At 43.0% G+C, this 23,409-nt stretch overlaps 1 protein-coding gene across 1 annotated transcript; it reads right to left on the minus strand.

The window, feature by feature from the left end:
* Nucleotides 1-7,717: 7,717 nt before the first annotated feature.
* On the minus strand, nt 7,718-22,153 carry SLC26A3 (solute carrier family 26 member 3). Its single transcript, XM_076328782.1, has 20 exons — nt 22,023-22,153; nt 21,063-21,202; nt 20,840-20,950; nt 20,594-20,751; nt 19,675-19,839; nt 18,827-18,979; nt 17,965-18,047; nt 16,526-16,673; nt 16,281-16,394; nt 16,093-16,170; nt 15,545-15,640; nt 14,403-14,509; nt 14,064-14,133; nt 13,888-13,980; nt 12,421-12,516; nt 11,586-11,819; nt 9,845-9,899; nt 9,202-9,347; nt 8,338-8,403; nt 7,718-7,741 (listed from the first exon to the last, which is right to left on the minus strand). Exons 1-20 carry the CDS (start codon nt 22,151-22,153, stop codon nt 7,718-7,720), a joined length of 2,268 nt encoding a protein of 755 aa, XP_076184897.1.
* Nucleotides 22,154-23,409: the final 1,256 nt, after the last annotated feature.

The following is a 23,409-nucleotide window of genomic DNA, read 5'->3' on the forward strand; positions in this document are numbered from 1 at the left end:
TTTATGTTTTCTAGGCATACTTTTAAAGAGAAATATAATAAATATAAAATGAGAATGTTCTTTTTTAGTGCAGCTGGTAGCAGAACCGAACAATAATAGGAGTACCATCTGTTGTTTGGAGTGCTTATCTTTGCATTTCTAATCAATGTTAGAGCTGAACCTTTGCTTTTTCAAAATGCCACATTTCTAGCAGTGGTGCTTTTAGATGAAGAAATCTTGTGGTTTTTTTTCTAAGGTTTGTAATTTCCTACTGTTCTCGAATAATCTGAACCATCTTAAAGCCTCAGTGTTACTATTTATTTTGTAAACCTTCTTTTCTGCCTCATAAGTGTTAAATTTATAAAAGAGCTTTGGCAGTGCAACATTCCAAACTTTGTAATTTTACGTATAAACTGCATATTTTTAATTACCAGAGCAAGGGCTCTTTAGACTTACTGTCTGTCCTTGAGTGCCATTGATTTCCTTGTGACCACGGGCAAATCTTTTAGATTACCCTTCAAATAAATCTTTAGAGATGTGCAAATAAATTCTGAGATATACAAATAAATTCTGGGGTATATGAATAGCCAGTAACCATCAACTGATTAAAAGTCTGCTTAGCTGTAATGTGCTTCTTTCTAAGACAGAGTTCTTTGTTTTGGTTTCTCTGAAAAATAAGTCATTTTAAATAAAACACACTGGCGAAGAAAAAGAGGCTGATTGTGGTAGTGTGCTATGGTACGCGGTTGGTGGAAAATTTACTGTTTCAGTGTGTATGAAGGTGAAAATGACTCTGCGAGCATAATTTTGTTTCAGTAACTTACAATAAACACATGAGCTTTTAAGGACTGCCTTTTGTCACTGTTAAATTATGTGGCAGGAGGTAGGCTTAGGCAGGTTTATATTACAGCATGTAACTTCATCTGGGAGGAAATCTGCATGTCTAATTACCTTCTTTGACTCTGCAACGCCAAACTTACGTGGGGCGTACCTGTTTTAAACAGGCTTACTGATGGTTCTAGGTACCAGCTTCGTCTTGTTTAGGCTGAGGAGGTAGCGCTTGCGGGTTTATGAGGACACCACGTGACAGGCTTTTGTGCAGGGAGATGCATCAGCCTCACCTGCGCACTCTTGTTTTGGAAAATAAGACATTCTGAAGTCAGCTATTACCTGTCAGTTGCAGGTGATGAGGAAATAAGGCAACTCGTTCTGTCATGCTAGTTTTTAGAAATAAGTCATGTTGCACACTTTTGTTATGTTACCCAGCCTGTTGTGAAACAGATGAAGGGTTCAAACTTAATTATTGTGGGTCCACTGCTATTCTTGAAGTTACTGATAAAGTGCTTTTCTGAAAATGCTGAGGCAGTTCAATTGGTTAAGGGAAAACAGCAGCCTTTGCTCTATCAAAAAGCACAAACAAATGTCATTGTAGAGAATGTGATAATTTTTTTCTGTTTATAGTTGAGGCAAAGGTGACATATGTCATACGGACAATGACACATTACCCAAAAAATCAGTGGGATCCCTCGAATTGTTTAGTGACCATGGACCAAAAGTCTCAGTGATAGAGGACTTACTGAAAAGTCATCTTATGTAGGCAGGACTTGGGTCAAATTTCTGTGTCCTGCTTGTATAGGAAGACCTAAATTCATTTTTTTATTTATTAAGTCTTAAGTATACCTGTGTAACTAAGGGTGCTGTTGATACTTTCATATTTTCAAGTTAAAAAATGTCTGTGTTGGTTGAAACCTTATGTTAGCAGTCGTCTTGATTTGTTTACGAGGTTTTGGACATGTTTTGGGGTTGGGTTTTTTTGTTCTGTTGGTTGGTTGGGGTTTTTTGCAAAATACCCAATTGTTTCAGTGTGAAGTTCAGAAATGCTATGTCTTAGAAATGGTGAGATGTACTTGCGAATTCTTTGGGTTCCTACTTACATCTTTCTGTAAAGACAAACATTTGAATTGAATTACTTATGTTTATTTTAAATAAATATCCCTGTCTCTGGCAGCGGTCTCCCTCCCGAGGCATTGCCGAGCAGATCTCAAGGTGTGAAGAGAACTCTGACGACATTTAAATTTGTCAGCCATTGTAGGTTCCTCTAATAATGTCACGTAAGGGAATGAAAAGGGTTTTGACGATGGTTTGTGTCCACCATGGAATGAATGAAAGGACACCAGCAGACAGCCTGAAAACATCAGGGGTTTAGATGCTTGTCTCCTTACCCTTTATCTTCAATTCCATCTATAACTTTGCTTAAAGGATTGCCTGCAGCCATGCATACTTTACAACAAGCAGGCTAATTGCGTGAACATGTACTTTATGTTTGGTGTTTTTTTAAAAATGCTATTAAGATAAAGATTGGATACCTACATGTGTTAAGTCATGCCTTTTAGAAAAAGAAAAATGAAAAATGTGAATTATCTTTTAAAAATCCGATCCAAGAGAATTAGAAAACCTTGCTGGATGGAGTTTCCACTTCTTTTCACTTCTGCTATCAAAGGAGTGTCAAATTCTGTTTGTTAAAAAATAAAGTGGAAGTAACTCATATTCATTCCATGTTAGAGTTTGCACACATAGCAAGGGAGAAAAACCGTCTCCTGTATTATGTAAAGTCAAGTGTTCTCAAAAGCACGTTTGTGGATATGCTTTCTCTGTGGTTCAAGTCTGAACACACCTCTCTGTTCTTAAAATGTTTTCTGCTCTGTAAAACTTGTGTCTGATTTTGTGGTGTTTCTCTCTGCGTGCCTTGCTGTGTTGCTGACAAAAGCATGCACAGGGTCGCGTCAGAAGGTACTGTCAAGCCTGGGAAACTGGAGGAGCACAGCGAATTGCAGTTGCAATCTAATACTGAAGCTGTGGGAAATAAGTTTGAATTTTTCCTGTTCATATATATGACACTGCAGGGTCCAATGCAGCAGAGAAGTGTGCAAGGTTTATATTCATTTTCATCCCGACTACATTTCTAAAGGAAATGTCAGTATTATACAAGTTTTATTTCCCCTGTTTTTTATTTTGTGGTGTTAAAACCAATTCTTGGCAATTGTTAAATCATCTTTATATAGTAATAGTGCTCTCACAACTGTGAGGTTCTTCACTGCATTCAGGTATGTTATATTCACACTAATGGTTTATACTGACCAGTTTGTAAACTGAACTAGCTGCATTTGTATGGGCAATGTGGGTGAGAATAATGAAGTATAAAGCTCCTTTTAGTCTTGACTTAGCCATAAGACAGAGCAACTTCAGAAGCTTTTCCTACTCTGAATTGTATCTCCTTGTTCTCTAAATATGGGGCATTAATTTGTTGGGGTTTTTTTAAAATTGTTTTCAGTTTTGACGCAGTTCATGAGTACAAGAGATTAAAAGATTAAAAATTCCAACGTACGTCCGGAAAGGTGTGGGTGGAATAGCAGCAGGAAGCTGATAAATTAGCTCAGTCATCTTGAAACTTTCATCATTCATTTTGATAATAGAATGCAAGTGATTCTCGAGTGCTAGTAGGACTGATTGTTGTACACTTCTTCTGTTAATGGAAAGAGTGATAATGTATGCAAGCAGGCAGCAATGTTTCAATTTTTATGTAGTAATGTTTCACAAAAGAACTTCAGCTTAACTGCTTAAAAAACACCAAAATGAGTAATTTTAAATAGATGTGAATATGTGTCAGTCGACAAGAGTTTTCTTCAGTTTTATTTGTGAAAACCAATGCTTGAACACAGCTCCAGGATACTTTATGGTGAATTATTCCTACACTAAATAAAATGACATAAGTACTAATGAGAGTTCCTGCACTTGCTCTTTGCCATTTCTGGATCAGCTAAACTTCCAGGCATTTTCTTAGGAAGCAGAAGGGAGCAAATGCGTAAAGAAGAGTGAGAAAAGAAAGCTGTCCACATTCAGCACAGGGATGAGGAATAGAGATCTGTGAGCGGCGTTTCTTTTCCGGTAAAGAACTGCTTAAGGATACTTTTTCCTTAATAGAAACTTAGTTTGAAATTGAGAAAAATACAGTCTTGTATGTTATAATGCCTTTTCCATTGGGCCCAAGACCTTTGAATTTTTTGTCTCTATATTTCACACAGGCAACCTCATCTGCACTGCAAAGTGAAAACGAGGCTTGAGAGCAGGCTTGAGCATCACAGGCTCCATGGCTTCTGTATTTTCCATCCCTCTTGCTGGCTGTAAAATGCCTATTATTTAGCTACCAAGCATCTGCGCTGTGCTGAGGAGCAGTAGGCTCAGGATATGTGATGAATTGAGACCATACCTGTCAGCTCTCCAAAAAGAAAGCAGGTATGAAATTTGCCTTTTAGCTTATTATTGAGTAAAATATTAAAAAGTGATGTATGGTATTGCTCTAACCGAGCAGCAACAGTGCCCAATGGAGGAGCAATAAATACTTAGGTTTCCAAAGGTGTCTGTCTCAAGAATAAGCCAGTAAATCTGCATCACCACAATATCCCACAGAGCAAGATGTATGTGCTACAATCTGTATGAGGGTAAACCGCCCAGAGAAATGTTCGTATTAGAGTAACAGAGAGTTGAATGCAGAAATAACCAGTACCTTGAGGGGGAAATTGTGTAACGCATCGGAAATATAATGCTGCTGTTGTCAACATAAAAAATAAGTAGTAGGGTGCTTTTAGAGGATGACAAGTAGCTGGTAGGGATGTGTGACATGGGAGTGCAAGGCGCTCTGGTTAAGGCTGTCTAGGTCTCCTGTCCATTTAAGAAATGGCAAATAGTTTTGGAAGGGGGATTTATGTTCTGGGGCACTGTGCTATATCAGAAGAGTCATTAGTATTGAAATGAATTGTCCTGAGGAGTGCAATTTAGAAAAGAGTATTATTTTCTTAACCTGAAGCATGTCAGCAAATCCAATATGGTGTTGAAGTACAATACAGTACAGTACAATACAGTCTGGTATTCCACCAGACTGACTTGCTTTTGCTAGGGATGTTTGCCTGAGTCTGTGTAGGTGCACGTGAGCACAGGACTGGGAGGAACAGCCCGAGTCGGAAAGTCCAGATTCCACTGGTATGATGTGGTATCATGATTTTCATAAATATGTTAAGCATCATCTTAAAAGTAGTTTAGTTTTTTTGCTCCTCTTATTCTAATTATTCCTTAATTATTCTAATAATTATTCTTATTATTATGGTTTCAGAATCTCACCATTGTAAAAATTAGGAACCATCTTCTAATATCTAGCTTATGTTTATGTTTGGCCAGTTTATATATTTTTTTTTTCTCATAGGACAATATTATTTTTTATCTTGCATAGCCTTTCCTCACTCTTAGGTTAAATCCCTGATATATCTGTATCTCTTTTTGCCAGTCCTTAGATACAGGCTCTCCATTCCGCAAAAATCCTCATAGCAATTTTCCTCATTAATTGCAGTTTGACTTCATCTTTCTTGAACCGGAGGGCTCAGTCCTGAAGTTTGGAGTATTTAGGGTGAAATGTCCCCTGTGCATTGTACAGTAGCACTAATATCTTCCTCATTTTGCTGGGAAAATCTGTTCTGATACCATCTGTTTTTTTGGAAGACTGCATTCAAAGTCTTTTGAAGAAAGGCAGTTCGGCGATGCCTGGTTGTAGCTGTTCTCAGGTACTGTTGTGCTGGTTGTCTGGCATATGACACGTACCTGACTTAGCCAGCAAGTCTGCTGTGGCACACTCAGAAGAGCAGCAGGCTAGTACAACTGCCCACCATCCATCTGACGTCTGTAGAAAGCGGTCTGTACCATCTCGCTGTGATTACCACCCAAGGCCACCTCTCCCACGGCACTTCGGGCGCATGATCACCCACTGCAGAACCGCAGCTTGTTATTCATCTGCAAATGCATGAGTGTGTTTTCTGAATGTTGAACTTCTCTTACCTCAGCCTTCAAGGTCACCTCATTCGTTCTGTATCCAAAGCCTCCTTGCTTTAATATTATCTTCCAGCTTGGTTTCATTAGCAGATTTAATCAGATAACTCCAGATTTTTATAAAAAAAATAAATTAATGAAAATATTTAACAGATCAGTGCTCCCTCCACCCTGGTACTTCCCTTTCAAAGCTCCTAGTTGTCACCTCCTCTTTAGCATAATCCATCTTTGCCTTTCAGTGCCTTTAGGCATCCATCTTCTCCAACGGCACAAACAATTGCCCATTGCCATGGCACGGAAGGCTTTGCTCAGGTCCGGAGAGGTGACATCTATGGCATTTCCCTTTGGAAGCTCGGTTTTCTAAATGAAGGTACCAGGTGAACATGGCATGTGTATATGTACCTTTTATAAAACCAAGCTGTATTTCTCCCCACTTATTCCTGTCTGGTTTTCCTTCAAATTTTGTTTTGAAGTCCTGCATGCTACGGAGGCAAAAATCGTGGTTGTTGTTTACCCAGAGCACCTTCTCCTTCCCTTCAGCCCTTCTTAAACATGAGTCCAAATGCTCTGTTCTGGCCACCCCAGCTTGGCTGAAAGTCAAAACTAGGCTTGAAAACTAAAAATTCTTGTGATTTCAGACTGCTATTTCTTTCATACTCTGGGGATGGTTCCATTTTCCTTTGGGCTGAAGATTTTTTGTTATGGTAAATTAAAAGTTCTGTCACTTTTGGGGTTTGTTTTTTTTTTTCTCTGAAGGTGTGATGTAGTTCATCTTCAAGCCTTAGACTTCCAGCAGGATTTAATTGATGGCAGTTGTACATCTGGGCTGTGCAGACTAGAGTATCAGAGTAGACTCTGTAAGTTAAAGTCCTCTGTGCATCTGTCCAAGAGACCTGGGCAATTCAGCCTGCCCACCTGGCAGCTCCGCACCCAGAGCTCCTCCCAAGCCTAGTTCTGGGGCCCGTGCGCCTGTCCACTCTCTGGGGGACACATCCCAGGGCTCATTGATTACGAACTACCTCGATGGTATATGGACAAATGCAGCAAGCAATGCAGTTACCAAAATCATTATTTAATAGTTCACTATAAATGTATCCTCTCTTGTGCACTTTGTACCAGCCCAAACCAAATCAATGAATCATGTTTGGATCTGAAAATGCTGTGTCTTTCCTGAACGATCTTCATGTTTTACAGTAGATAACATTGGTCACAATGAATCATGTTTGGATCTGAAAATGCTGTGTCTTTCCTGAACGATCTTCATGTTTTACAGTAGATAACATTGGTCACTGTGTATACTACGCTCACGGTAGTGAGCTGAAAACAAGTTTAATAACTCAGTCTACTAGGTATCTTACAAACCATAATGAAAACTTTATACAAGTTATATACAAACTGCAGATAAAATATCACTCCTAACTATTAGTCTGTGTTATAAATTACAAGATTTCAAATATTTATATATTCTCTAGTAACTGTACAGGTTGTCTACAAACTGTCAGAATAATACAGATATATGTACAAGTATCTGCAAATAGGGTTAACATTACCTGCTGCTTCAATTCTGTGAGTAGGCTGTCAGCAAGGTATGAAATAAGAAAATCTGTGTGATTTTAGCCTGTGTGTACATGTATTTATGTACATACATATATGATTATGTATGTACATAAATACTTTCTATATATACAGAGACACATAAAGACTAACATGCCCATTCCAAAACTTGGAACATAATCATATATACCGAATCCTTCTTAAGGTATATAAAAGTATCCTTCTGTCTTCCTGCTCATCACTGCATCTGCATTCATCTCCTGTAAGTGATGTTGTGTTGCTGGAGGATATTATATTCAGAAAATTAAATCTAAAATTTTGTGTCTGTTGGAATCTGTAGGAAACAAAAGGAAATAAATGTCACCTTCTGTAAGGAATAGCCAGGATAGGTGCCCTCTGGTGAGTGATATGAAAGAATTTGCTCCTCTAAAGCATTTGTGTGGGAAGACTGTGGTCTGACATTTTTTCCTTATGGGGTTGCTGTGTACTGGATACTGCCCTTCTCTTTAAGTCCGTGATGAAAGGCTGTGTGTGTCCTGTTCTTATCCCTGTCTCCGGACTCCCCTTCTGCCTGAGAAATTTAGATAAATGCGATCAATACTGACACCTCTGCCACATGGACATGCTACCAGTGAGCTCCTCATGGGGGAACCGTGGTGGACAGGCAAGGAGACCAGGTGAGAGCCTGGTGAGCTGGCCTTCACCCACCTTCCCTCTGCAGACTCAGTGCAAGACAAGGCTTGTGAGCAGAGCCCCAAGCCCCACGTCTTACTCCTGTAAAGCTTTGCCTTAAGTCAAATCCCATTAATAAGCTGTCTGGATGCTTTCTGCTCTGGGCTGACACAGAATTCTGACAGCAGTTCCCGTGAGCGGCTTTTGGGGCTGTGTTTCCTACAGTTAGAGTGCCGCTACCGGAGACAGGAGTCTTACCGTGCACTCCCGGCTGCGCAGTCCATTGCTGGGGATGATGATATAGTCGTTGCTGCTACCCTTCTCCTGCAATGAACACAAGAAGTTGTGGGTTAAGAAATGGATTGCTTCTTTTTTTCTTTTTTTCCTTTTTCACATTGAAGAAGGTCTTGCTCTTTAAATCTCTGGAACATGCTTGGGAAGTTGACCTGGAAGGAAGGAAGCTCTCACTTGTCAGCCCTTTATGTTCCCTGCCAGTCTCCAGGTCAGTGCAGAAGAGCTGTGCCAGTTCAGCTAAGCGGGATGAGAGAGTTTCCAGGTGAGTAGCATTCTGGGTTTAGTACTTTCAAACAGATTTAACATATGCGGGCTCCTTTCTTGCTCTTGGTTTAAGAACACTCCTAGAAAGGCCAACACCAAATTTGGCTGTACTGATTTATCTGCACTACTTTAGCACTGCTTTTGAAGGTGGACAGGCCTGGGAAGTCTACATGCAAGCAGCATCAAGACTCTGCCCTGCAAGAGTCGCTGCAGCGTATGCAGCAGTCCCCGCCGGATGGGTGACAACAGAGGACTGCCGATGCATGGGCTGGGATTTTACCCCCGCACCACGCTCTTCCCAGGGAGGTGGCTTCAAGTGAAGTCCATGGCCAGGCCAGTCTCCAGTGGGAATTATTCACTCCTTTCACTAGTGGTTTGCCAGACATCTGGACCAGGGACCACTCTTACTCTCCAAATTTATTGGAGACCAGCTGAGTTTTAATCATTAACTTTTTAAATATAGACATGGTATAGAGCACATGGCTAGCTATGCAGAGCACGCTTGGGTGCCTGTGAGTAATATCAAGGCACTAAAGTAGCAAAAGATAAAAACTGTAGTGTTACCTTGGCGAGCTTTAATTTGGGGGAGCTGGCTATGTCCTTCTTCAGCAAAATGTGTAAAACTGCATCGTGAATGGTGAGGAAAAACATGGATGGCTTGATCTCCTCATCAAAAAATGCACATCTCTCCAGTTTGTCCAGGAAGCCCTCTGTGGGGGAAAAAAACCAAAGCACAAAGTGACCTGTGGGCCTTGAAAACGAGGAAATAGTGTATCCACTGATTGAACACAGGAATTTCTGGTATACTGCACTGTTTTACTTATTAGAGCAGATGACTTGTTCTTTACTGATGTGGAGACGATGGGGTATAAATGCCCATCAGTACCGCCCTGCTTGATGCCAGGCAGAAGGGAATTTGAGCTCCGTTTTTCATTTAATGTCTAACCCAGGCTGCCCTATAGTGGGTCTCGCAGCCCAGAGCTGTACAGCACAGCGGTGGCCGTAGGTAAAATGAGCTGTCGTGCGTGGTCCCAGCCCGCTGGGGGCAGCATGGGAGGGATGACACCTCTGCTCAGCTGGATCTGTTCGCTGTCCAAGACTGGAAGGTAAAACTGGGGTGATGCTCTGCAACCATGCTCGGTGGTGGACGGGGAAGGCAGTGGGACGAGGCATCTGCGGTGATGCTGACGGAAAGGCAAGTACTCACCATGTGCCCCGGCAATGTAAATGTCGATGTCGATCCGGACAAATTCTTTCAAAGTCTATTAAACCGAAAAGAGGCACCATTTAGATACTGCTATTTTTGCTGATAGCAGCCATTATGGTGATTAGCCACAGCAAATAAACAAACCACTTTAAGATCTATGATGGTAAGCAGCTCTAAACTCAAACTCTGCTGCACCTAGAGGCAGGATGGCCTCTTCACATGGCAGTGGACTGGGATGACTGATCCTTTTGAAAAGGGGCAGTATTAAATACATTTAGCCCACAGTGAAAAAGATATTCTTTCGTAAATTGTACGGCTTTATTGTACCTACTTGACACATGATGAAACTAAGACTCCAAAAGGTTCTGGGGAGATTTTTACGACTGGGAATTTGAGCAGAACTACAGTTCCCACTGACATGGCGGGTGTTTAGTTCCCATGGAAACAGATTTACACACCCTATGTGGGTCTAGATAGTTAACTTTAGCTACTACTGTTTGAAAATGTTGTTCTTACTGCTTTGTTCAAGGTCATCCTGGGAACCAAGAGCAGGAGCAGAAATGAAACTCCAATGCTCTAACTCCCAGCCCGGTGTTTAAAGCTGTATTTCATATGTTCATTTCTGTCAAGCTTCCCAGAATGTTACCAGGTGAAGAAGGGGTGCCACAGCCAACACTCTAATTCCAAGAAAATTTAGGTTGATTATTTAATCCATTTCCTAAACATTTTCTATGGAAAATGTACATTAAAATTCACATAAACTCAAAGGTTGCCGTTGACTTTCCAGTCCATATAGGAATACCTTTAAGAAGCAGGCTAGAAACACAGAATAGAATCACAGAATGGTTTGGGTTGGAAGGGACCTCTAAAGGTCATCTAGTCCAACCCCCCTGCTGTGGGCAGGGACATCTTCAACTAGACCAGGTTGCTCAAAGCCCCGTCCAGCCTGACCTTGAACACTTCCAATGACAGGGCATCCACAACTTCTCTGGGCAACCTGTTCCAGTGTCTCACCACCCTCATCATATTATATCTAATCTAAATCTACCCTCTTTCAGTTTAAAACCATTGCCCCTTGTCCTGTCACTACAGGCCTTGGTAAAAAGTCTCTCTCCATTTTTCTTATAAGCCCCCTTTAGGTACGGAAAGGCCGCAATAAGGTCTCCCCAGAGCCTTCTCTTCTCCAGGCTGAACAACCCCAAATCTCAAGTCTTTTGTGATAGGAGAGGTGTTCCATCCCTCTGATCATTTTCATGGCCCTCCTCTGGACCCGCTCCAAAAGGTCCATGTCTTTCCTGTGCTGGGGCCCTAGAGCTGGACGCAGTACTCCAGGTGGGGTCTCACCAGAGCAGAGTAGAAGAGCAGAATCCCCTCCCTCGCCCTGCTGGCCACGCTTCTTTTGATGCAGCCCAGGGTACGATTGGCCTTCTGGGCTGCGAGCGCACATTGCCAACTCATGTCCAATTTTTCGTCCACCAGTCCCCCCAAGTCCTTCTCGGCAGGGCTGCTCTCAATCCCTTCATCCCCCAGCCTGTATTGATACTGGGGATTGCCCCTACCCAGGTGCAGGACCTTGCACTTGGCCTTGTTGACCTTCATGAAGTTCACATGGGCCCACTCCTCAAGCTTGTCAAGGTCCCTCTGCATGTCATCCCTTCCCTCAAGCGCATCCCTCAAGTGTAACTACATTCATATGTTTTTCTGTCATATGATCGCTGCTTGCCTTGTGAATTAGAATTACCTTTTGGAGGACTCTCATGGCAGAAAAATCAAGGAAGGACACTGCTGAGAAATCCAGAATGATGCTGTGGATGTCGACCTGGGGCACAGTGATGCCGGGGGGGAGGTCAGCACCCCAGTCGATCTGAATGGGCAAGTCTGTCATGTTGGTGGGCTGGTCCAGCTCCTCTATCCTGTTGTTGTCTAATTCTTCATCTGACTCGTGAGTATGGTTAGCCATGCAAATCAATCCTTTCTGTGTTGACAGAGAAAAGTGTCGTAATTAATACTTCTTTTTAAGACCCAGCCAGGGTAGTAATGCATCTTACGTAAGGGCGATAGTGGTGGCAATGCAAAGCTGATGTACCCATGAGATGGAGCAGGACCCAACTGCACTTTACACTAGAAAAAGTTCTGCGTCTCCCACATCTGGAGAAGACTGGAAATGTTGGCTTTCCTCTCATCAATCATTTAATCATCATCATCATAATCAGTTAATGGTGCCCTTTTATTGTTCCCTGAAATCAACAAAAAGCCTGCAGGATTTGGGCTGAGAGAAAACCAGCTTTATCCTACCATTAATGCAGCATGAACATCACCTCTGTGGGATCTAGTCTTGCCATTTGATGCCAAACAAAGCTCCAGTGGGGACATACAAGCTCTGCCCATGGTAAAGCTATAGGTCTCTTACTGTGAGAGCCACTTAAAATCTTATTTTTGAAACATATTTATGTCATGAAGTGGCAACTTGGGGAACAGCATATCTAATTAGGACAGGAGGCTGTGAGGCAGTTCTCTGCCACTTCAAGCCAGGGAGCTGGTTGCTTAACCCTCCTGGGTGGAGTTGCCTTACATACGGGTGTCACTTGCAGCTCTCCTTTCTTCAGCATTTTTCTGATCTTCCTTAGAGCTTTATTGCGTTTCCTCAGGACTCTCAGTGGGTTGAAGCCGACCTGCAGAAACATCACTTTGAATAATTAAAAAAACCCAAACCCAGTGACACCAGGGGAAGGACACAGTGTCTCATATTTTTTCTTTACAGTCATGATGAGCATGGTTTGGACTTGATGCTGCCTATCACTTTTCACCGATTCAAGCAAGGGCTCTTTTTCCTGGTTGGGAAGACGTCTACAGGTATGACTACAAACAGGCAGGCCCATCTGTGCTAGCTTTAGGACACCAGCATGGACAGCATTATAGCAGTGACGATGCTGTAGCACAGGCCAGTAACTCCAGCAGGCTGGTACAGTGCTGGCTAGCCCAGAGCTTGTCCTACTCATCTTCGTTATGAGACGGCTACCAAGAGCAGAGAGCTCATAGGTTGTATCTGCTCTGTGCCACCTGACTGCAGTATGGGTCCTATACACATCGTTTTGTTTTCTTGAAGAAGAAAAACAAAGTTAATCATGCTGGCTGTGTATGTCTCTCGAACCTGTTAGCTGGTTTTAACAAAATAAGTTGGCAGGTAAATTAGGCTAATAAGGGTTACAAAAATGCTAAATTCCTGCGAGTCTTCTGACCCGTCTATCTAGTGGGCGGAGGAGGGGGGTGTTAGAAGTGCCCGTATTTGTAAAGAAAGAGAGTGGTGTGAGCATCTGCACTCACAGAAAAAAACCTTCAGGCTCTTCTGAGGTGAAAGCCAAGCATGTAGAGACCCAAACGTGCTGGATTCCCTGGCTCCTCTGCCAGTTTCACTCCCTCACGTGAACAATGAACTTCTCATTACCAATGCTCAGGGTAGCCACTGCTTATTGACTCCCACTTAAGAGCAGCAGGAAGGGGAGGTTATGGGTACAAGTTCAGTTCAGTCTGGGATGGCGGGCCTCTCTGGCACGGTGAGGACTCAGGGGTCCTGGCTTTCCGTGCTGGTTATGGAAAGACTGGCTGCCTTCGCCCAGTTTGTCATGGAAGAAATTAAGACCTCTTTGACAGCGTGATTTCATTCAGCTTTTCTTCTGACTGTTGACGTTACATTCTTTGGGGCAAGATGAGTAAACTAACATTTATTGGGTGTAAATAATATAAATGCTAATAAAATAAAATAATGTCCCTTTATATTATCTGTGTTTGCAGTACTTTTTTCTAAAGGAATTAAAATATATGTATGTTCATTGTTATGGTATAAGTTCAGCACGAGTCAGGCTGTTCTCAGAGGTATGTGCATATATGTGGGATTACAGTAGTGGAAACTATTTTAATACTTCATGAAAAATTAATCTTTGAACTGTAGACTGACTGCATATATAGTAATTATTGGGAAATTGTATTCACCCTTAACGTGTCATGCAATTCATATGTTCAGAATGACAGCCCCAGACACTTACAGCAGTGATGAGTTTCTCTCTGAAGAATTCAATATTAGCGAAGAAGATAGGAGATGAGCATCTGAAAATCTTCACTCCCTCTGGCTCATAGATCTGTACAATGAAGCAAAAGTGTCAGTAATGATGTCTGCTGTAGAAACACAAATGCAGCAGGTAATAAAAGAAACATTTCTTACATCAGTGTAATCCTTCCTGTTTCTGTAGATGTTACTTCTCCCAACATTAACCAAAACGGTGCAGCTTGGACTGCAAACAAACACAAAACACACACACACACACAACTGTTTGTAACCCGTACTGAAACCTGGCAGAAGGGAAGGATCAGAGAAAGCAACCTCAGCTGCGGTGGTAGACTGAAGCGGGACCCCACATCCAAGGGTTTATGCCTGTAAATGATTTTTCCATACACGGTTGCTGGACTGACTGAGGCATGGGGCTGTTGGCCTTCTCTATACAGGGGGAGTTAATTTATAACAGGAGGCCCTGAAATATCTTCGCGTCCAACAAGTACTCACATCTGGGAGCGGATCACCACGGTCAGCAGCTGGAATGCCACGGCGGTTGCTAGCCCAATATCCAGGCCAAGAAAAACAGCAGCTAAGAAAGTCACCACCCATATAACCTGTAACGAGCAGGTGGATGGCAGCGGTTATGAGCGTGTCAAGGACCTGGGTTGTGAGCCCAGGGTGGGAGCAGCAACAGATCTCGGATCTGGTCCAGGCTGTCCATCTGCCTTTGGTGAGGGGTTTCATGTTTCCTAGGTTTTTTTTTCTTGTAAAACAGGGCCAGACTCACCGACTAGCACCAGAGAGTGTTTCTAGGGATAACAATTTCTATACAATAAAAGCTTAGAATAATAGAAGTGTGGATATTCTATAGGTGGTTCACTAAACGCTCAATAAAAATCCAGCAGAAAGGCACGGTTATGAGTAAATCAGGATCCAGGTAAAGTTGAGAGCTGTAAATGTGCTTTAGGTATCAAAGTAGGCAACTGTAGGTGCTGTGAATGTACATGACCAATAAGCACAAACGACTAGATAATACTGAGTATTTTTAAATCTCAGATCTCAAAGCATTTTCACGTGGTAAATGACTGTTTGGTTGCTGGGAAAACTGAGGCCTGGAACCATTTGGGAACACAAGGAATTGGCTGATGAGGAAGCCAAGAGCCTAAATTTTCTGAGTGTTAGAGGTAAGCAGTCCTGCCCACCAGCCACAAGCTTTGCCATTTGGAATAAACCTTTTAAGCCATGGTCACCACTTGTTTTTTTCTTGTGTAACCTCCACCTAACGTGCTGCGTGAGTGTGAGAAAGTGTCCCTGAATGTGTAGCCAATGCAGTGAGTATTTAGACATTTTCTGTAACTTCTTTCTATATTTGATTTATATAATGAACTGTATTTGAATAGATTTTGATTAAATGGATGAAAATTAACATTGCCAAGAGAAGTTAGGAGAGAGAATTGACTCAAAATAGGTGGGACAAAATGGAAAATGTGAGCAAGGGGTATAAGAGTAAAAAAGGCATGCCACTATTGTACTTTCCATTTAGTGCAGTAAGGCAGGTATAAAAATAAAGATAACCTGTAAGTGAATTTGCATAATAGATGACTTTCCCAGACTGCTTCATTCCTGAATGCTTGTGAGACTCAACTTACACAGTCATACTTGTCCTTTCTCCATAGGATGCCTACTTCCTTGAACTGCATGAGCATTCCTTTCAAGTTGCCAAGAGCCAAAGATGCAAGGACTGACTGTTAAAAAGACCGAAATACATGTTGAATTTTAAAGCAAGCAAAGCAAATGTTGAACATTAAGACTTAGAAGGTCATACAAATAGGGCCAAAGTGCAGCTGAAAGGCCAGGCAGCTCCTCACGGTGTGTCACTGTTGTGAGTTGGGATGCCCCATCCATCGCACTGGAACCTCCCTAGCCGTGGTGCAGCGCAGGTGTCTGACTTGAGGCTGCAAATCCCACTTATTTTTGGCACCTAAAAGCTGGTGCTGTGATGTTTGGTGTTTGGGCACTTGCGTTCCCTTTGAGGGACCAGATATAGTGGTCCTCTCTGTCATGATCTGGGAAGAAGAACCGAGCTTTGCAAAATCCTGTTTGGCTCCCACTGAAACCTATGGACACTCCCAGTGACTCCTAGAGCAGCCCTGTCTTTGGCAAGCAGGAGGAAGTGCTAGGTGAAACCAGTGAATACCTTCTGTAATGGTGCCAGGAGAAACCCAATGCCCAAGATCACAATCAAGACGATGACAGCTGAGATAATGCCAGCAATCTGCATGAGAGAACAATTCCACCATGTATAAGTGCCCAAAGGCATTATGGTCATCCAGGAAGAAAGAGAGTTTTCTTGCATTAAATTCCATTGTGATCTGTTTTCTATACCTGTGTTTTGCCTCCTGTGCTCTCCTGCACACCTGATCTTGACAGAGCAGTGCTGGAGGCAAATCCTTTGAATGATCCACCAACTATATTACCCAGCCCAAAAGCAATTAGTTCCTGAAATAAAACCAAAAGAGGTTGTTCTTAAAAGCTAGTTCATGACAGTTATTCACAAGGCAAAGTATTCCTAAAATGACTTACTGCCCGTTGACAAATGCACTGTATTGACTTCTGTGTTATACACCTACCTGGTTGCCGTCTACTGGGTAGTCATGCTTGATGGAATACACTTTAGCCACGGAGAAGGCTACTGCAAACCCAACGATTGCGATGGAAATGCTGTCGCCAATACAGTTTTGCAGGACACCTACATCAGGTGCAACAGGCGCTTGAAATCTGAAAGACAAAAAACTCTACTCGTTAAGGATATGCCCAAGGAGACAAGTTGTCAAGCAAGTGAGCAAGGCAGTGGTCCAGCTCATACTGTCTTAGCTGAGCACTTTGGTGAGGTGCAACACATAATTGCGGATCTGAACCCTGTAAAACTTTGGGGAATCCTTGATCGGGACAGGGACTCTGTTTATCCGCACTGGGCTCAGTTTGTGTCTCAGCAGGTTCATTTACTTGGCCAGGATCAGCCACAGCTTATTTTATCTGAGGTGCATGCACAGTTCTGTCTTCTAGTTATGCATGGATGTAAGATCTGACACAGTGCTGGGCACAGGCAATTTGCACATGGAAGGATTTCACTTCATTGTGACCAAAAAAATCATCCCTGTATGATTCAATGAAGCACTTCAGACAGCTAAACAAATATTTACTAACTCAGGTAATATTGACTAGTCTCTCAGGCTATCTGCTAGATTCTTTAGCTTTACCATTTCCTGCTCCTTTGATCAGGGGCTTTTGCAGATCCTAGGGAGAATTCCTCTCTCGGCTCCCCCCCCCCCCCCCCCCCCCCCCGTGACCTGAAATCTGAAGAATGGAGACTCTTGAGCAGAAATAGCTGTTCCTCTGCAAACTTCATCCACTAATACATCCGGGTTTACAAGGGGCAGTCAAGAGTGCCCTGGTGAGTCATTGGGTGCACTCTGCTGTCCTAGTCAGTAAATGTCTTCCTCCCTAACTAAATGTGTGCCTATTAATTCTTTAGGCCAAAATTCTGGCATAGCTGGATATACTCTATGTATGAATATATATTCTCTGTATGGATATACTCCTGGAAGAGCAGACGTTGAGGCCTCCTGAGGATAACAGTGCCTGGGGAGATGCTGGCGGCCGGTCTCAGGGGACCAGCGGGAGGACTGTGTGGTGGTGTGGTGGCTTCCCAGGGCTGGTGGTGGCTGCTGAACCGTGCATGTACTTTGAGGGAAATGAAGGGATTCAGGAGTGAGTAGCTCAGTAAAAGGGACAAATATTAACCTCCTGCTCAACAGCTGACTTAGAAAATGAAGCATGCAATTATTTCATGTTGCAGTGTATTCTTTGTTGTGTAGATGTGCTCTAGTGAGTAACTTTTATCTATTGAAAGTGTGTCCTCATATTGTTGAGAGTGAAATGTTTATTTACCTACTGAAAGAAGATGAAGCAGATGTTTTTAATCAAAAAGCAGAGCTGAACTGATTTAGCACTGCCAAACTCGAGAGAATATTTTGCTCCACTGGTGAACTTTAAGAAAATTACTTACCCTTCCTCTAGTTTTCCGACAACAGCTACATTAAATTTTTCTTCAAAGTTAACGAAATGGGAAATCAGTGCTGCTAAGACGGTCTGAAAGATAATAAACCCCACCTCCATTAGGCACATTCAAACAAGAGTATGAAGAAACTATTAAAAACCATTTCCTTCCCTCTCCCACATGCCCTCCAGTCTCATCACTAGTGGCAGAATTATGCCCCAAGTCTGCACATCCCTTTGCTGTTCAGATGTCATTCCTGAACCACCTTACAGGTGTGGGTTTACATTCATAAATCACACGGAGAATATATCAGAGTATCTCACTAACAACAGAGAACATCCCACCCAAAACCAGGTGTTTTCTAACAAGGTGCTGTAATAACTCTGGGGGAAAAGAAGCACCACCTGCATCTATAGCAACATCCTCCAGGACTTTAGGAGCTTGCTGCCCATGTGAGGCTTCCCCCACCCCACTGCTGCTTGGGGCGTGGGGGGTAAAACCCTCTGCTGCTGGAAGGCAAAACTGTTTTGTGCTCTGCCACAGATGGCCAGAACTTCAGTGGCTGCTTGCAGGTGTGGTGCAGAGGGGCCCCAGCTGTGGGACTGCAGCTGGCTGGTGTCAGAGCCAATATTGTCCAAGGAAAAAATTCATAGCTGATAACATCTTACTCACTACAGATTTATTCAGTTAAGAACAGCTAAGTAGAGGTAAAATATCTCAAAATAGCTCATGAACGCTCTCAATTTTTCCTTATAGGTAAAATGATAACCCATCATTTAATGCAGAACGGGAGAAGAAACAGTTAAAAGGCTGCTTCCCATGTCACTATAGTGACGGAGCAATTGCAAAATCAAAGAGAAGTGACTGTTACCACAAGGAGTTCGATTGGGATGGGTGTTGGTAACTTTGCTTTGTATCGATCATTCATTTCTTTCACCACGAACACGATAACCAAGACAACAAGGGATGTGACAAGGTCAGCGACGTTTGTTTTTGTGATCTGGCTGAAAACGCTCTCCAGAGTCTGCAAAATCAGGGAGAGACATGTGGTGCTTTAGAAATAGTAGTGCCCTGGCACAGTAGCACTATCCCTTCCAGAAGGGCCTGTATCTGAATTTCCCCAAGGATTACGGCGGTTGGGATTCATTCCCTGCGGCATGATGTGGATTGCAAGCCTTGATGAATGTGCATGTGCCTCATCCAAACGATGAAAGCATCTGTGAAAGACCCTTTCCACTGGCTCTCGACCCTCTCCTCCTGGCCTCCCCCTGAGGGAGGGTCGGAGCAACGTGCGTGTGGGATAGGAAACGTGAGCAATGGGAATTACTGAGCAGGTGCCTCTCTCCGCTCCTTCTTCCTGTCCTTCTCCTTCCTCATCCAACAGCTCTCACGGAGCCATATCCACATTAAATATACATAATATCAGTCCAGTAAAAATGAATAATTAAATGCTCGAGGCAAAGTTGTATGCTTAATTAAAATATGCTAACACACAATAGAAAATATTATCTAATTAGCCCAATGGGGTGTAACTTGGTGTTTGGTAATAAATTTAAAGATTGGTCGTATGCTAATAACACATCTCATATTTTTCTCTTGTGTTTCTTCCTGCTTGGCTGTTTTTATGCTGAGTTCTGCTATTACTGTCTTGTGATATACGGTCAGATACACATCACAGGTTGCAATAGCATTAGCAAATAATGAACACTTAACACTTACATAGACGATGCCAAACGGTTTATTAAATCCAGGGACAGGTAGCTGAAGCATGAATTTCAGCTGAGATACCACAACATGGATAGCCGCAGCAGTCGTGAAACCACTGATTAATGATTGTGATAGATAAATAACGATGAATCCAAACTGGAGAATTCCCAGAAGCAACTGAAATGCAAAATGACCATACATCAGTGGGATTCATTCGTGCTTTTAAGCAAGCTCTGCAACAAAGAGAACCGTATTTAATGGAAACAAAGATTTTCACCTAATCCCATACATCCAGTGCTTATGGAAAGTACTGTCACCAGACTTGCAATAAAAGTCAAGATTTAGCAACAAGGGGCATAAGACTAATAAGAATAATTGCTAGACCAGTTAAAATCTGTTCCTATTTTATAGCTAAAATAAACATCCTTAGACTTAGGGTTTTTGGTACCCATCTTTTTACATGGTACCAGTGTTTCATGAAGTACAAACATGTTAATATATTAGGAAGGAAGGAACTGTAGGAATTCTATATTAGGAAGGAAGGAGGAATTGTGTTTTCTGAAAAGAAAAATCAAAATACTTTACTATTATGAGATAGAGCTTTTATTCCCTTGGTGTGTCTGCATCATTCACATTACTCTCACAACTACTTTTTTCCTATCCAGCAGATGATTGGTTTTTGCCGTAGGTGGGGTGCAGCTGTGTGGGCTGTAGGCTCAGGTCTGGGTGAAACCAGGGATTTCATAGCATGAGTCAGCGCCTGGTCACTTGGAGGGGGGCGGATATCTCCTAATCAGTGAGCCAAGGTCAGTTACGTGGGAAGGGGATTACTTTGGTAACTACACCAGCAGAAACCAAAGGGGAAGGCCATCCATCTATTCATGTACATGCATATAGACGCATGCAGGCACACATACATATGTTTACCAACCTGAAAAACCCCAGAAAGGAAGGTTACAGATGCAGCTACCATCACCCTCTCTTCATTTATTGCTGAGATATTTGTGGAAGTGCCATTTCCAGCACTGTCATCGGGGACCAGCCTGACAACAGCTCCTCCCACCATCAGGCTCAGGACGGGGAAGGGACCTGAGCAACACAAGGCATTCATTAGACCTGAGAGGGCAGTGTGTACTTCTTCACCAGCAATGAGGGCGGTCGGTGCGCCTGAACTTACCCACTGAGATATGTCTAGATGTACCAAAGATAAAATAGACCAGAACAGGGAAAAATGCTGCATAGAGTCCATAACCAGGGGGGATGTTCACCAGCAAAGCAAAGGCGAGACCTGCAAAGACAGAGACCCAGGGAAGGTGATGTGCGTGTGTTACAGGCTGAAGCCAGCAGTCCCTTTGCATCTCCTTGCAAGCTGTGTCAGAGCACACATTTCCCAGAGGTACCTTGCAGGACAGCCACGAGCCCCGTATTGATGCCAGAGATGATGTCACTCAGGATCCACTCCCTGAAGCGGTACACTGGCAGCCACGAGACGATGGGAAACAAACCCAAGGCAATTTTTTTGACCCTTTGTGGGGAGCAGCTGTAAAGACACAAGAGGACAGAGCTTTGTCAGTGAATGGCTCGACTGAGTCACAGCCTGTCTTCGGAGGGGAAACGAAGGTGGAAGGATTCAGGTTCAGGCTGACAGAGGTCAAAATCTCACCCAGACACAGCCCTGATCAACCTGCTCTGCCAGCTGTGCTTCAAGGAGGACCCGTTGGCCTCCAGATGTCCCTTCCAACCGAAATTTTCATAGAATCATAGAATCATAGAATAGTTTGGGTTGGAGGGGACCTCTAAAGGTCATCTAGTCCAACCCCCCTGCCGTGGGCAGGGACATCTTCAACTAGATCAGGTTGCTCAGAGCCCCCTCCAACCTGACCTTGAATGTTTCCAGGGATGGGGCATCCACCACCTCTCTGGGCAACCTGTGCCAGTGTTTCACCACCCTCATCATAAAAACATTCTTCCTTATCTCTAGTCTGAATCTACCCTCTTTCAGTTTAAAACCATGACCCCTTGTCCTGTCGCAACAGGCCCTACTAAAAAGTCTGTCCCCATCTTTCTTATAAGCCCCCTTTAAGTACTGAAAGGCCGCAATAAGGTCTCCCCGGAGTCTGTGCTGCCAAGTGCCCAGGAAAAGAGAAGCTGCCTGGGATACAACTGTAGGAAGACTTCTAAGGGTAACAGCAGCTAAAATTCTTTAGAAAAATCTGACATTGCATTTGGTTAATGAGTTTTCATTTGCTTTGTGGAATCTGAGATGGAAGTTGTCAGGATGGACTTCATGCTGTGTGAGAGCGGTGGTTCAGGCTGTTTCTTAGATCCATATTTAAAAAAAAATAAAAAAATCTCCTTACCGAAAATATAGTTTCAAGTGATCCCAAAAGGTTTTATGGTATCTGTGCAATTTCTCATGCTCTTCATTGAACAAATTCTCCGAGTACACAGGTCTGGCTACAACATAGTGGTTGCCCACAGGTTCAACCATTTCTCCTGAAATGTCAGCCGAGGATGGCAACTCGTGTGTGCTTCTCTCTGGACTTAGTCACTTAAAAACCTGAAATGAAGAACGGGGTTAGCTCCTTAGGCTCTGTGGGGGCGGGTAGCCATAGCATAGATGAGTGAACTCCAAACTGAGCATTACCACCTTTGAAGATCAAAAGAGAGATGGCTGAGACACCCGCTTCACTTTGCCAAGGTGATCTCCTGCCCTCCTCCTCCCACTGCAGGGTGCTATTTCGTTGGAGCATGAAGTATTTCTTTCTAAAGATGCAGCCAAAAAGCAGACAAGATGGATTTTGAGCTAATTTATCTCCAAGTCAGCCGTCTATGACTGAAAACTGCCTCCCTCAAGGGAGACTAATTCCTTAAAGAACAAACAAGTGGATCCCAAGTGGTTTCTCTTTATAGCACCACTGGGAGGGCTGGGAGCTCGCCGGAACCCACCGACATCTGAGGGGAAAGGCAGAGCCAAGGCAGGGCTCAGCTGTCCTCTCTTGGACTCAGAGACAGCGCTGAACCTTTTGGTTTGGGTCTGTGTGATGAGGAGGTTAGGCTCAGTAGTAAAAAAGCACAGTGTTGCTGCTTGTTAAGTTATTTGTAAGATTTATTTCCACAGGTTGTCTGGACTGCTTCTCCTCTGTTTCATGCTCACAAACAGAATGAACCTAATATCTGACCTAAATACTATTTTCTGCCGTGTCCCAACCCATGTTCACATGTTTGTGCTGAATAGAAACTGTCCTTGGTCACTCCAGAAATGACCCTCGAAGCCCGCATTACACATGAGAAGGTTCAAGATTCGTTTCAGTCGATAACACTGGGTATTTTGCAGCAATTAATTGATGCTGTCACTGTGCTGCCCACTGTGCTGTTACATTTCTCTCAATGCCTCACATTCTTCCCACGTTAAATTCACCTAAATAGATGTATTATCTAAAAACATTTCTCTCTGTTAAATATTTACAGTACTGGTCCTAGACAGGAGCTGTGGGATTTGCTTTTGGTAGTCACAGTTGGACTAGATGATCATTGTAGGTCCCTTCCAACTGAACTATTCTATTCTATTCTATTCTATTCTATTCTATTCTATTCTATTCTATTTTCTTTTGACTCAGAGGTGAAGATGTACTGTAGGATGCAAAAAGTCTTTTGTGACGCTGATAATAGAGTGTTTCTCCACGTTTTCTCTCCCCTATCGATTTCAAATGCTCCTTAGTGCTTCGGTGCTTGCTGATGGTGTTA

This window comes from Aptenodytes patagonicus, chromosome 1, assembly GCF_965638725.1.
Source record: "Aptenodytes patagonicus chromosome 1, bAptPat1.pri.cur, whole genome shotgun sequence".
Taxonomy (NCBI): domain Eukaryota; kingdom Metazoa; phylum Chordata; class Aves; order Sphenisciformes; family Spheniscidae; genus Aptenodytes; species Aptenodytes patagonicus.

Coding starts and splice junctions, on each gene's coding strand:
- SLC26A3 (XM_076328782.1), bottom strand. CDS start 22,153: ATGGTTGAACCTGTGGGCAACCACTATGTTGTAGCCAGACCTGTGTAC. Junction 21,203..22,022: donor CACTTGAAACTATATTTTCG/GTAAGGAGATTT, acceptor GTGTCTTTACAG/CTGCTCCCCACAAAGGGTCA. Junction 8,404..9,201: donor CCAAATTAAAGCTCGCCAAG/GTAACACTACAG, acceptor TGTTCATTGCAG/GAGAAGGGTAGCAGCAACGA.